Source organism: Hoplias malabaricus, chromosome 16, assembly GCF_029633855.1.
Source record: "Hoplias malabaricus isolate fHopMal1 chromosome 16, fHopMal1.hap1, whole genome shotgun sequence".
Classification (NCBI taxonomy): Eukaryota; Metazoa; Chordata; class Actinopteri; order Characiformes; family Erythrinidae; genus Hoplias; species Hoplias malabaricus.
The window spans coordinates 25267571-25281628 of record NC_089815.1 but is presented as its reverse complement, the minus strand read 5'-3'; the positions used below and the strand labels follow the sequence as shown (position 1 = coordinate 25281628).

The following is a 14058-nucleotide window of genomic DNA, read 5'->3' as shown; positions in this document are numbered from 1 at the left end:
AAGTCTGTTTGATTTTGGTCAAAAATTAAAAGTGCATTTTCTTCTCTGAAGTCATAAGAACTGTATTAATGATCAAAGGGGACCAGTTAGCCTGATAACGTAATCCCATAGCTAAGGATTTCCCTTTAACAATGTCAATCAGTACTTTTCCTGTAGGACAGGGTTGACTTTGGGTTTAAGTTTTCTGGCTAAAACGAGAAGGCCTGCTTGAGGAAACAACCCCCAGTTCGACTGGAATTATTTAAATGTAGTTTGTGGGTGTTTTATACTCCTTTGTCCAACAAATAACATTGATTATGTTGACCTTAGTCTCATAGGCGGCTGCTCCAGCATCTCAATCGGTTGTGTTGTGGTTTTCTGTGGATATTATACAAAACTTTCTACAAACTTGACACGAAGAGCAGCCGTAGCCAAGTTATAGTTCCCCCACCCGTTTTGGTGATTGTCCGTTTTTCGCGCTGCGTATGAGAATGGCCAACCAATCATATTCCAATGGTTAAGTGAGCCCCGGCCAATCAGAGACGAGGAAGGCGGGCTCTGTTTAAAAACGGGTGGTTAATACACAAAGCGTTTTATGAATCCGCAGTAGGATGTGACTCACTGGGACTTGATGCGCTTATTGACCACTTTTCGTGGAGTCACATTTTCAGTGAGCCGCAGTTATAAACCTGGAACACTCGCCATTTTATAGTTTTAGAGCAGACGTTTGGTGAGTGTCATTCTTCTGTTCTTTGTTCAGTCTTTTTTTTCTGTTCTGTGAATGTGAATATGAACTGTTTCTAAGTCTAGTGGCTGAATTAGATTTAAACCCAGCTACAGGTTGTATTCCCTTTTAAAGTGTTCTAACTTTATCAGAAATAACGAGTTGGAATTATATATTGCAGGCTAATTTACCTGAGTAGGTGATTATCGCAGGGCTGGGATTGAGAAGAAGCAAGAAGTAAAGATGGTGGTATTATCTGCTATTATAATGATTGCATTTTATGCGGTGTAGCTATCACTGTAAATAAGGCTACACTCCATAAATGGTAAAGTACCACATCTGGGTGTTTTACATCTTTTTCCGTAGCTGGTGGTCCTGAATTTTCTTCACTTATTCATATGAACTGTACATGTGCATTCATTTAAAATACACTGTTATTCTATATGGTGTCCCTCTTTGCGACAATAACAACCTCTACTCTGCTGAAAATGCTTTACACCACATATTAATTTCTGGAGCACCTTGGTGAAGTCAGATACAGATGTGACATAATTCGTCTTGGGTCAGAATAGCCACCTCAGTGCATTCCAAGGTATTAAAGCAAAATTAGACCTACATCACTCCTAAGAATGTAGATCCACGACTCCACAGTCCAGTGCTGGGGAATTTATGACACTTGGCATTGAGCATTATGACCTTCCGCTCTTGGCCGGATGCTCCTTCTACTGCCTCATTCTATCTGTAATTTTTTTTATAGTGATTATATTACTATCACCTTATCACCTATCCCTAATGAATTCCCTGGGACATCCCTGGTGAACTCCTCCCTGCAGCCCTAGATCCGTGGAGGAATAGCTGTCCATAAGATCTGTCTCCAGACATACGCTGTTATAAACTTATATGGTAGTGTAAATTTGTCCCCCCGCAGAGTCCTCATCATTACAGTCATCTGGACCTGGCTTCAGTAATTGAATTCCCCATCCATGAATTACTGCTGAAACCACACAACAAATAAGAAGACGGATATTACCCACAGCAAATGTTCCACTGCTCTGCTCCATTCAATTCTCTCATTTTCATTTTTTATCACTTGCTTTCGGTGCACTGTGATGTTGAGGATAAAAATCAATATCATCATATAACCATGGTGTCATGGTGAATTAGATGATGTATAATTATGTATTCATTAAAATTTGCTTGGCTAATACAGTACTATGTAAAATCACAGATCACCATTTGTTTTTTTAATTCAAAACACATCCATTTCCTCAGTACATTAAATACAAGATTATCCATTTGCATAAGAAGACTTGTAGACTCCTAACAAGACTGACGCAACACTGACCCCATCTGATGAACAGTAAATTACATTTTTTATCTTTGAGAAAATGTCAGTCTCCACTCTCGCTTCAGATATGTAGTTGCATGCTTCCTTCCACTGTGAGAACAGCTTAACACTATCGGTCTGAAACAAGGTGGAGCTGTCCAGATAGTCAAATACGTAGTTCTCAAATCAAAGAATAATTGGCTGTCTGTTTGGAATCCTAGACCTCAGCAAATCCTCATTTTCATTTTCACATTTAAACAGTACTTTTATCTCTCCAGGCTCCTTGTGTTTCTCATTCTATGTTAGAAGAAGCACAATACATTTATATCCATATGTTTCACAAATTTATTGGGTTGTTACATTTCATTTTGTGGGTTAGTGAGCTCCAAATCCCCACATTAATTTGCTCATTATCTCTATAGATACATTAGAAGAGCTTTGAAGACCAGGTCCTGCTAAAAGGATGAACAGCTCTGATAAAGACCCTCATCTTGCCCCAGTGAAGAAATCTGGACAGAGGAGGTTCCTGCGTGCTCAGGGTCACCCGTCCCCTGCCCTGTGCTGTGCTTGTGGACTGTGCATTTTGCTGGCAGGCATCAACATCACCCTAGTGGGGGTATTTGGCTTCGCCAAGATGCTGCCTCTCAACAACCCACCCCTCATCATTGGGCCTCTCCTCCTGCTAGTGGCGCTGTCATTTTTTGGGGCATGCTGTGTGTGCAGTCGCCAGTTTAATGCCCACTCGTCTAGCAAGACCACCAGACAGAACCGCTGGGGGTTAATGAGAATGGCTGGCACTGCATTCGAAATGGAGGCCAGCGAGCACACGTTGCAGGACACCACGGCCATTCAGCTGAGCCCAACTAACAGCCCATGCTCCTCCCGCCGCTCTAGCCCCACCCACTCACCTGCAGTCATGCTCCACCCGTCAGAGACAACCAACTTGTCAAATGACAGTCATTTATCTTTTAATTCCTCTTCATTAGGAGATGATACCAGTCCACTAAGTCCCTCACATGATGACATGGATACGTAGCCTGCACCGAGTTGCCAGTTTATTAGGTTAATTGTATCTAAATTCATCATCTCTTTTAAGAACATTTTATGTGTCTTGCTCGTTGATAAAGTGCTAGAACCGGATGCTTGGTTCTGGTTTTTGAGGGTCAGCACCATTTTATGAATTTCTTGCTCAGGCACACTTGTTCCAACTTACTGATTAATTGCATTATATGGAAATTACATAGAAATTTTGCAGTGTCCCATTCAAAAATGGGGAGTTTAGTCCGTCTCTGATCACAGAAGAGTTGAGAGTTCTTTACATGTCCCACCACATACTACCATGTTGGCATACTGATGTGCTTTGAATGGATCATTCCTCAAGTAATATACTTTCAGTTGTGATCCTTCAGTGGCATTACCTTAGATACCTTTGATGGATGGGTGTATGTAGTAGCAGGTGGGCTGGTATCTGTAATTGTGTAAACAGTGTAAACCATCAGTGCACATACATACACCAGCCACTGTACTATGTATATTTGTCTTGTTTTTTACACTCATTGTCCACTTAATCAACTCTATTTACCCTACAGGAGCACTTTGTAGTTCTACAATTACCCATGGTAGTCCATCTGTTTCGCTACATACTTTGTTTTTCTGTTTTCACTCTGGTCTTCAATGATCAGAAACCTCAGAGCACCACAACAGAGCAGATATTAATTGGTCATAGGACACATTTGGACAGGACGCTAGATATTTTTGGTTGGAAGACTATTCAAAGTCTAGCACTGAAAATAATAGCTTCAAACTCAACAGAAATGCTGTGTCTGATCCAGTTTGCCAGTGCAACACACACTAACACCCCACCACCATTTCAGTATCACTGCAGTTCTGAGAATGAATCACAGGTTAAATACCACCTGCTATGTGAAGGTCCTGTGTGGGTCCTGACCATTTACGAACAGGATGCACAGGGGGGAAAAAACATGCAGAGACCAGATGGACTACAGTGTCTAATTGTGGAACTACAAAGTGCTCCTATACAGGTAAGTGGAGCTGATAAAACATACAGTGAGAGCAGATGCAAGTAGGTTTACCTAACAAAGTGTCTGCTGTGTGTATATTGTCTTTGAATATTAAAGGTTGTTGAAATTCTAATAAACTGGCAACCAAGTGTATGCAGATTATTAAACCTCTCACAGGACACTGAGTTTTTAGACCTTTACCACAATTTTTCTGCAGCATCCCTCAAACATCTCAAGTGAGCCATGAGAAGTTTAAGAACTGCTCTTTACAGAACGTCTTATTCGCATGTTTACTAGATACATCAGGTCAATCTGATTGCAGACACTGTCAGGGTGAGAAAAGCTACTCACAATGCCTTGACCTCACACCAGTGAGACCAGAGAAAAGAAGAAAAGGCTTCTACCTCATCCCCCTGACTCACTGTGAAAAAGAGTGTGAGCTGAAACTTCAATCAAATAATGTTCTCTTTTCATATCGTAGAAAAGGTGTCAAAAAACAGAGAAAAGCCCCCAGACTAGTGCTTGCCCACAAAGGAGGTAACAACACAGAGAGGTACATACATGGCTGGGGGATTTCAAAATCACAGCCCTCGTAAAACACACCAAGGCTAACTACCCACACTACTACTAAACAATTACCATACAATAAAGTTTCTCTTACACTGGGAGCAGGGCATCACAAGAACTGCTTTGCATAGCCCTGCATGCTTCATCCCCACCCTCTGCCTAACGGGCTGTACCCACATGCTGAGTCTAAATAATCTTCCTACACTGTTTTTTGTGCTGAGCCTAGTCGGGTTACGTGGGCTGCCTAGCCACCAGGTGCTCGCCCTCTGACACTAGCCCCAGGCCTGGATCCAAGGATAGATTCCAATAACCCTCTTCCGGGCAGGGTACACAGTGTTCGTTCATAAGGGTGCTTTATGAATCATGTTTGTCTGGATCTTGACTCCAAACCTTTTTGCATGGGAGATCCTACAGGGATCTCTCAGCTTCTGACACCACACAAAACTTTGTGCTACATCAAGGCCCCAATCCAGAAAGGGATCCAGGAAGGGGGCAGAGATGCCTGGGCTTTTTTCTTGCCATGTTGCCACTTCATCACTTACATGGATTAAGCGGAGAAGAATATGCCGATTATGATGAAGATAATGTGTGTTTAAATTTGGGTTCCTACTGCTTGACATGTTTGTTAACTTTTTTAGCAGTTGTTATTGTTTCTGGTGGAAATCTCCAAAACCCAAAGACTGGAAGAAAATTTTGTTGTATATATTTTTTAATAAAACTTAAAAACAGTCATCTGTCAAAATGACATGATCAATGGACCAATGAGGAATAGTCCAAAATTGCCAATAAATAATGTATTAGTATTTTAACAGTCATTGAAATGTATAAATGTGTGGCCTGAGCACTCTTAGATAGAATTCAGGGGGCTATCACTGAGTTGTGGCTTCCATTTTCCCCTTGGGTCAATGACTGAAGTTCAGTGTGTTTTACCCATGTTTCAGTAGTTTCCCTCTGGGTTTAGGTTTCCTCCTAATTGGGACTATATGTAGCATTTCATATAAGATATGTGTCTCCAGGTGTCCAGCCCCTGACCCTGTGTATCCTGTACAAGATCCTGACCTTGTCTCACCTACAGTATCATGCTTGGCCACGAATGGATGCTGTTTTATCTCAAATTAACTCTGAACTTGCTTTTACCTCCCACAAAATCACTGACCACCTCCTCCTTCTTCATACTCATATATAACTAATATTTTACCTTCACATTACTATGACCCATTTATCTATCATCAGTTCACTTTGACTTCTATTTTGTTATCTGTTGTGCTCTCCAGTGTCGACCCGAGGAGGGTGGGTTCCTCGTATGAGTCTTGGTTCCTTCCAAGGTTTCTTCCTTGTGTGCTGAGGGAGTTTTTTCCTTGCCACTGTTGCCCCTGGCTCACTCATAGGAGGCTTGGACCTGGATCTCTGTAAAGCTGCTTTGTGACAACTTTCTGTTGGGAAAAACACTGTATAAATAAACTTTGATTGATTGATTGATTGTATGTCACATGCTTTAGTGATTTATTATCTTGTTACACAGAATGCTGTAATTTTGTCTTATCATGCAGGTGCCTGTGCATCCAGGACAAACATCCTAATGTTGCAGTGAACGTTGTTCATTCTCAGTGGTGTTTACACAGGACCAGGCCAGCACCATCTGGACATGCTGCTCCATCTCCCCCACTTTAAAACAGCCTTATGACAGAGCTGAAAACATTGATGTACTGGCTGAAAACAAACTACATGATAGGGTTAGTAAAGTGGAAAAACACACTAAGAACAAATGGACTACAATATTCTATTTTCGTTTTGTTTTCAGAAAACACAATTACCCATGTGTAAAAATGTATGTAATGAAACTTTAGTCTATACAGTTCTGAGAATTAATACATTGCAATCATTTTTGAACTTGCATTGCACTGATGTGGGATGTACTCTTTGTAAAGATGTGGGATTTAAATACATTACATTGTTACCTAAAGGGCAGAGGGTCTGGAGTTCATTAAACAGCAAAAGATCCCTTCTGACTCATTAAACAACCATTAAGGGCCCATCACGGCTAAACAGTGATGTTTACATGGTTGTAAAATTACAGTTGATCAAGTTTTACGTTGTATCTAAGGAAATGTCATTTTACTCATAATTTAAGTTAATGTTTTCCCACTACTTTCTTTCTGATTTACTATTATATACTGACATTTAATATTTCTTCTTATTCCATTTACTTTATTCATTTATTAATTTTCTGAAACTGCTTCATCTTATTCATGGTGGGTCCAGAGCTTAGCTGTAATCACTGGTTCCAGGGCAACAACCTGAATGGGGCACCTGTCCATCACAGAGCATCACACACACACTCACACACCTATGCATACTTTTCTCACAGCCAATCCACATACAAACATGCGTCTGTGAAGTGAGGGAGGAAACTGGAGTGCTCAGAGAAAATCCAGAGTCATGGGGAAACACCAAATTTGTCACAATGTTTAGAGGCAGGGACTGAACACACTTCCCCAGGGCAATGGAGCTGTATGATTTATATTACCACAGTGCTGCACAAATTAAAATTATTAACCTCTTAATCTAAAACTACTCATTATTTTTTTTTTTCGGTAAAATTTGTTTATTGTAAGTAAGTACAAACCACAATAGACAAAAGGCATTTTGCATTCTTTTTATAAAAACATTTGCCAATAACAAGGGAATGAAGGGTGCCCTTTTAAATCCATTACTGTTTACTTGCTGAATAAATATGTTGGCATCTGCAAAGGTAATGGCACTGTAGTTTCAGTCATACTGATTTGTTCCTCACCTTCATATTTTTCTCAGGAAAGCCCTTAAAATACACAGATAAGACAGCTTCATTTTGGGAATGAAATTATTCTGTGAGTCTTTGTAACTTTGGAGGGGATCACAGTTTTATAAAAACACTTGGGCTCCATCTTTAATGTACACAAATAATCAGATAGAAGTTGGGTAATTTCTAGTCAAACTTTTTATTTACTTTCTCAGATGCTCCGAATTTTTCCTGAAAGCGAGTTTAGCAAGAAATCCGTCATAAGTATTTCTGTAGAGCATATGTCTGGATATTTAAAGAGAAAGTAGGAGACAGCCTGCCGTTCGTTTCCATGCCGCTCTGTCTTTGCCAGAGTTGTCCTTCAGAGTTGACACTCCTTGATGAATCGTTATTTGAATCTTTTTTTTCTAAAAGAACCGACTCCCAAGTGAAACACGATTGTTGTAACCTCTACACAAATAGAGTTGAGTTTTCCAGGATTGTGACCCCATGTGTCACATATTTTTGCACTTTGTGGTTTATAACACAAGAATTTACCAAGCTCTTCTTGGTGTATGTTAGGTAGAGTAAATAAAATACATGGACACAGTATGGATTTAAAAGCCCTTGGTCATGTTTGTTATAGGTAATAAGCAGCTTAGTTATTTTCCTTATTAGGGAAAACATTAGTGGACAACTAAAGGGTGGGGATACGATAGTTCAGTTGAGGCCACAATGTAAAAAGCCATTAACAACTAAATAAATGCAGTCATGGCCCCATTAATAAAATGAGTACCCTGATTTACTGTGTTATGCTTGGAGTAGATTAATTATTTTATAAAAGGTTTTGTTCATTTTTGATGCCCTTTACCTACCAGTAGCAATCAGTAAATCAATCACTAATAATATAAAAAAAAAAAAAAAAAAAAAAAAATATATATATATATATATATATATATATATATATATATATATATAAGAAATGTATATTATAAATGTTATACTGGGACTAAATAAGAATTATTTTGCATTTTAAATTAGCTTATATTCGCTAATAAAGCTAAAGTTCTACCCATATATGATGAATAATGGAATCGGATGTTGTATAGAAGAGTCACTTGTATTGAATCATTTTTTATTTAACGAAGGACGCATGCGCGTTTGTTGACGCGGCTGTACTGTGCGCACGCGTAGTGCGGGTCCGGAGCGGTCTGTATATAAAGCCCTGAGCTCTGCTGTTCGTTCCACCTTCAGCCATTTTAATAATGTTAGGAGCTGTGGGACGCTGCTGCACCGGAGCGCTGCACGCTCTGAAGCCCGGGGTCAGCCCCCTGAAGGCTTTTACCGGAGCTCCAGCATCGCTCTTCTCACGTAAGCTGCGCTCTTATTCGTCGTTTTGTCGAGAAATGGCCCTTCAGCGCGGTTCTGTCCAAGTCAAAGGCGCGGTGGCGTCGAGGCCGAAAGGCAGCATGCGGCCGGTACAGGCCTCAGACGTTAATCAATGGGTTTTTCATTAGTGCATTATTTTCGTCGTGAATTACATGTCAGCTTGATGAGGAAATACATTGGCTGTACAACGGACTCGACTGGTGAACAGCAGTAGCGTTCAGTTGTCAGTAAAACCGGAATGACCTTTATGTGTCATGGGGAGACGGCGATAACTAGGTTAGCTCAGATGAATGTTACTGCAGATCAAAAGTTATTGCATGTCAGTAAATACGACCATTACAGAAAATACAGCGTACACGAGCTTTACTTTACCTGAGCATGTTCCTTTTCAATAGAATGACATGTTCTTTTTGACAAATTTGGCAATCGTCCACATAAAAGTGAATGTTGCTAAGCTAACCGGATCCCGACTCGTCTGCTCTGCATTATGAAGAAGCTAGCTGGCTAATGTTTTGACCTGAGGTCACTGACAAGGCGGCAGTTAATTTCTTATTTTTATGGATTCGTTTTGGGGATTCATTCGTTTCTCATTTAATCGTGTAGTACATGCATACAAAGCTGACATAAGCTTTTGTTGTTATTTTTATTTTGTATTCCCCCTTAAAAGCTGAATGGCATGACTTAAGAAGCTGTTGTCTAAACTGACATTTTCCTGCCCTTCTCTTGGTTTCATTTTGAAATTTTAGAGTTTAAAGTGCCATTATATATGAATTGTGGTGATTAATCTAACTTACTGGAAGTATATGGATCAGGAAGCATGATGATTCAGATGATCTGAATAAATATTCTCCTGTTGCAGGCAGGGATTATGCTGCCCCAGCAGCAGCCGCAGCTACCGCCTCTGGAAAGATTACCGCTGTTATTGGTGCCGTGGTCGATGTCCAGTTCGACGAGGGCCTGCCTCCCATTCTGAATGCCCTGGAAGTGGCTGGCCGTGACACCAGGCTAGTCCTGGAGGTGGCTCAGCACCTTGGTATGTTCATGTGTGATAAAGCAAAAATAGTTTGGAGTAATTTTTAAGTGGAATATATAGTAACTGCCTAATAAAAGCATGTACTTAATTGATGAGCTGATGTTTCATAATATTTTTCTTTTCCAGGGGAGAACACTGTTCGTACCATTGCTATGGATGGTACAGAGGGTCTTGTGCGTGGCCAGAAAGTCCTGGACACTGGTGCCCCTATCAGGATCCCTGTGGGACCCGAGACTTTGGGCAGAATCATGAATGTCATTGGCGAGCCCATTGATGAACGAGGACCAATCACAACAAAAACGTAAGCATGTTCTGTGTTCAGGTTTTATTTTTGAAGTTAGTATGTTTGCCAATACTAAGTTTTTCCTTTTGTATTTAGGACTGCCCCCATTCATGCTGAAGCCCCAGAGTTCACAGACATGAGTGTGGAACAGGAGATTCTGGTCACAGGAATTAAGGTGGTGGATCTTCTTGCCCCCTATGCAAAGGGTGGAAAAATTGGTAAGACTAAACTCCAGTTCCCATCAAATTGATTTGTAAAAGGGAAGTTGGTTATTAAATATTTTATTTATTCCTTCCTCATGTGTCCAGGTCTCTTTGGTGGAGCTGGTGTAGGAAAAACTGTGTTGATCATGGAGTTGATCAACAATGTGGCTAAAGCCCATGGTGGTTACTCGGTGTTTGCTGGTGTGGGAGAAAGGACCCGTGAGGGAAATGATCTGTACCATGAAATGATTGAGTCTGGTGTCATCAACCTGAAGGACACCACCTCCAAGGTAATTCAGAACAGCTTATTGTATCTTTCTAATCTTGGGTTTGTTTGCCCATACTGGGGTGTGGCAGGTCTCCTTCCTAAATAAGTGGGCAAGCTTGGATACTGCAGTGGAATCTTGTCTAACAAGACTCTGCCTGCTTTCAAAGGTCGCCCTGGTGTACGGTCAGATGAACGAGCCCCCAGGCGCTCGTGCCCGTGTGGCTTTGACTGGACTCACTGTTGCCGAATATTTCCGTGACCAAGAGGGACAGGATGTGCTGCTCTTTATTGACAACATCTTCCGCTTCACCCAGGCTGGATCAGAGGTAATCACTTATAGACTCAGTCTTTCAGTAATTCTATTTTGTTAGATTAGTAGCTAAATTTAAATTTTTGGGTTATCCTGCAGGTGTCTGCCTTGCTAGGTCGTATCCCCTCTGCTGTGGGTTATCAGCCAACCCTGGCCACTGACATGGGTACCATGCAGGAGAGAATTACCACCACTAAGAAAGGCTCCATCACATCTGTACAGGTTTGTGCCATATTCTAAGTAAACTATGCTCTGGTTTGTGTTTTAATATTGAATATACTTTAAATTGAATTTTATTTTTAATGTTGATTTGTAGGCTATCTATGTGCCTGCTGATGACTTGACTGACCCTGCCCCTGCCACCACTTTTGCCCACTTGGATGCCACCACTGTGCTGTCCCGTGCCATCGCTGAGTTGGGTATCTACCCTGCAGTAGATCCTCTGGACTCCACTTCCCGTATCATGGACCCCAATATTGTGGGAGCTGAGCACTATGATGTGGCCCGTGGTGTCCAGAAAATCCTTCAGGTGCGAGAAGCATTGCCGCTTTATGCTTGAATGCAGTGTTGGGAATTCTGCATGTTTTAGATATTTAAACTTGTTAGATTTTCTTAAATACTTAAATACTAACGACTGCAACAAGACTGCTGAAGTGTATGAGCATATTTTGCCTAACCGTTTTAGGCAGACTGGGAGTTGTAAGACTGCTTTTGCATTTGGACCTTTTCTCTTTAGCATTATTGCTCATGCTACACCTCGTATTTCTTTACAGGACTACAAGTCTCTGCAGGATATCATTGCTATCCTGGGTATGGATGAGTTATCTGAGGAGGATAAGCTGACTGTAGCTCGTGCCCGCAAGATACAGAGATTCCTATCCCAGCCCTTCCAGGTGGCTGAGGTCTTCACTGGGCACTTGGGCAAGCTGGTGCCCCTTAAAGATACCATCAAAGGCTTCCAGAGCATTCTGAAAGGTTTGTTTGTCATCCTATAGTTGTGCTTATGTTAATGTTCAGGATGTACTTAACAGTAGATCTGTATGAGGATCATTGTAGGATTTGGCACTCCTGTAGATCAGGGTTTCTGAAGTTTGTCTTCCTTTTTAACAGGAGAGTATGATGCATTGCCCGAACAGGCGTTCTACATGGTGGGTCCCATCGAGGAGGTCGTTCAGAAGGCCGAGAAACTGGCTGAGGAGCATTCATAAATGAATTTGTCATACAAATGTCTGGGGAGGGTTAGAAAAAGAGAGAAATTGGAGCACTTGGTTTGTAAAGTCACATTCAGAAACAATTGTACCTGTATTGTAAGTCATCCTGAAGTTCTATTTAATGTTTCCAGTTAAGATGGAAATAAATCTGTCTTTACCGTGAACTGTCTTGTTTAATTTTGTAGCAAATTAATTTCAGCTAGACTAACAATAGTGCAGAACCATTTGGGCAGCCACCCATTACCATAAACTGTGTCCAAGACGAGGGTAGCGGCCTCCTTTTGAATAGTGCTATAGTGCACTCAATAAACCACAAGGATCTATACACTCTGTAAACCTCTAGAAAGTTTTAAAGTGTAAACTGTGCAAAATCTAGGGGGATATTTGTGGTATATTTTTTAAAGTTGCATGTATAATGCTGGCTTCTCTCTTAAAGATCCTAACTGTAGTAGAAGTCCGGCTTGCATATTATAAATACATTAAACCAAACCTAGTAATTAATCATCTCTTACAAGTTTAGTCACTGGTGCAATCCAAATACTTGGTTTGTTGTGTGTTCAAATCCCTGGGCCAAGGCCAGGCCAAGTAACAACTTTTGATTTACAGAATTTCAGCTCTGTAAAGGCAAATTTAGATTGTTCATCAACTGCAGCAAAGGTGCACATGCCCATACAGGGGAAAGAACCTTCTACCAGAATGGTCTCACTCAGTAATCCCAATGAGCATCATCCATGGACCAATCTGGTAACATTTTACTTTTTCTTGGGAAGCCCAGGTGATTCACCTTTTGCCAAAATAATTTTTCATATCTGAGGCTGAGAAAATTATATTTACACCTGATTTTAAAACCTGGGATTGTTTTCCTACCCCCTACAAAATTTTTTTTAAATGTAATTTTATGTAAGAATGACTAAACCTTAGGATGAGTGAATTGATATAATGAAAAGGTTATGAAAGACAAGACGTGATACTGTGTTCAAAAATGGTCAAGGCATATTTTGATTTTATTAGAATTACAGGGGGTTGAACAATGAAACTGAAACACCTGTCATTTTAGTGTGGGAGGTTTCATGGCTAAATCGGACCAGCCTGGTGGCCAATCTTCATTAATTGCACATTGCACCAGTAAGAGCAGGGTGTGAAGGTTCAGTCAGCAGAGGGATAAGAGCACAGTTTTGCTCAAAATATTTCATTGCACACAACATTATGGGTGACATACCAGAGTTAAAAAGAGGACAAATTTTTGGTGCATGTTTTGCTGGTGCATCTGTGACTAAGACAGCAAGTCTGTGATGTATCAAGAGCCACGGTATCCAGGGTAATGTCAGCACACCACCACGAAGGACGAAACATACCCAGCAGGATTAACTGTGGACGAAAGAGGAAGCTGTCTGAAAGGGATGTTCGGGTGCTAACCCGGATTGTTTCCACCAGAACTGTCACTCACGCCAATGCCAAACGTTGGTTTCAATGGTGCTAGGAGCGCAAATCTTGGGCTGTAGACAATGAGAAACGTATTGTTCTCTGATGAGTCCACCTTTACTATTTTCCCCACATCCGGGAGTGTTACGGTGTGGAGAAGACCAAAGAAGCGTACCACCCAGACTGTTGCATGCCGGTGGATCAGTGATGGTTTTGGCTGCCATATCATGGCATTCCCTTGACCCAATACTTGTGCTAGATGGGCGCGTCACTGCCAAGGACTACAGAACCATTCTGGAGGACCATGGCATCCAAGGGTTCAAACATTGTGTCCTGAAGGTGGTGCCGTGTATCGGGATGACAATGCACCAATACACACAGCAAGACTGGTGAAAGATTGGTTTGATGAACATGAAAGTGAAGTTGAACATCTCCCATGGCCTGCACAGTCACCAGATCTAAATATTATTGAGCCACTTTGGGGTGTTTTGGAGGAGCGAGTCAGGAAACGTTTTCCTCCACCAGCATCACGTAGTGACCTGGCCACTATCCTGCAAGAAGAA

At 41.2% G+C, this 14058-nt stretch overlaps 2 protein-coding genes across 2 annotated transcripts; both read left to right on the top strand.

Annotated features, from left to right (window-relative positions):
* The first annotated feature begins 578 nt into the window (after window positions 1-578).
* Window positions 579-6275, top strand: LOC136672135 (transmembrane protein 275-like). The gene is made up of 2 exons (XM_066648087.1): window positions 579-709; window positions 2453-6275. Exon 2 carries the CDS (start codon window positions 2494-2496, stop codon window positions 3064-3066), a length of 573 nt encoding a protein of 190 aa, XP_066504184.1. The 5' UTR covers window positions 579-709; window positions 2453-2493; the 3' UTR covers window positions 3067-6275.
* A 2314-nt stretch (window positions 6276-8589) lies between these two features.
* atp5f1b (ATP synthase F1 subunit beta) lies at window positions 8590-12343 on the top strand. The gene is made up of 10 exons (XM_066647341.1): window positions 8590-8747; window positions 9625-9798; window positions 9925-10099; window positions 10178-10299; window positions 10390-10574; window positions 10720-10878; window positions 10962-11084; window positions 11179-11391; window positions 11636-11837; window positions 11973-12343. Exons 1-10 carry the CDS (start codon window positions 8642-8644, stop codon window positions 12068-12070), a joined length of 1557 nt encoding a protein of 518 aa, XP_066503438.1. The 5' UTR covers window positions 8590-8641; the 3' UTR covers window positions 12071-12343.
* The last annotated feature ends 1715 nt before the right edge of the window (window positions 12344-14058 follow it).

Excerpts from the sequence above, each read along its gene's own strand:
- LOC136672135 (XM_066648087.1), top strand. The coding sequence starts at position 2,494 with ATGAACAGCTCTGATAAAGACCCTCATCTTGCCCCAGTGAAGAAATCT.
- atp5f1b (XM_066647341.1), top strand. The coding sequence starts at position 8,642 with ATGTTAGGAGCTGTGGGACGCTGCTGCACCGGAGCGCTGCACGCTCTG. Across the intron at positions 8,748-9,624 it reads TCCAGCATCGCTCTTCTCAC|GCAGGGATTATGCTGCCCCA; the intron begins GTAAGCTGCGCT and ends CTCCTGTTGCAG. Across the intron at positions 11,838-11,972 it reads CTTCCAGAGCATTCTGAAAG|GAGAGTATGATGCATTGCCC; the intron begins GTTTGTTTGTCA and ends CCTTTTTAACAG.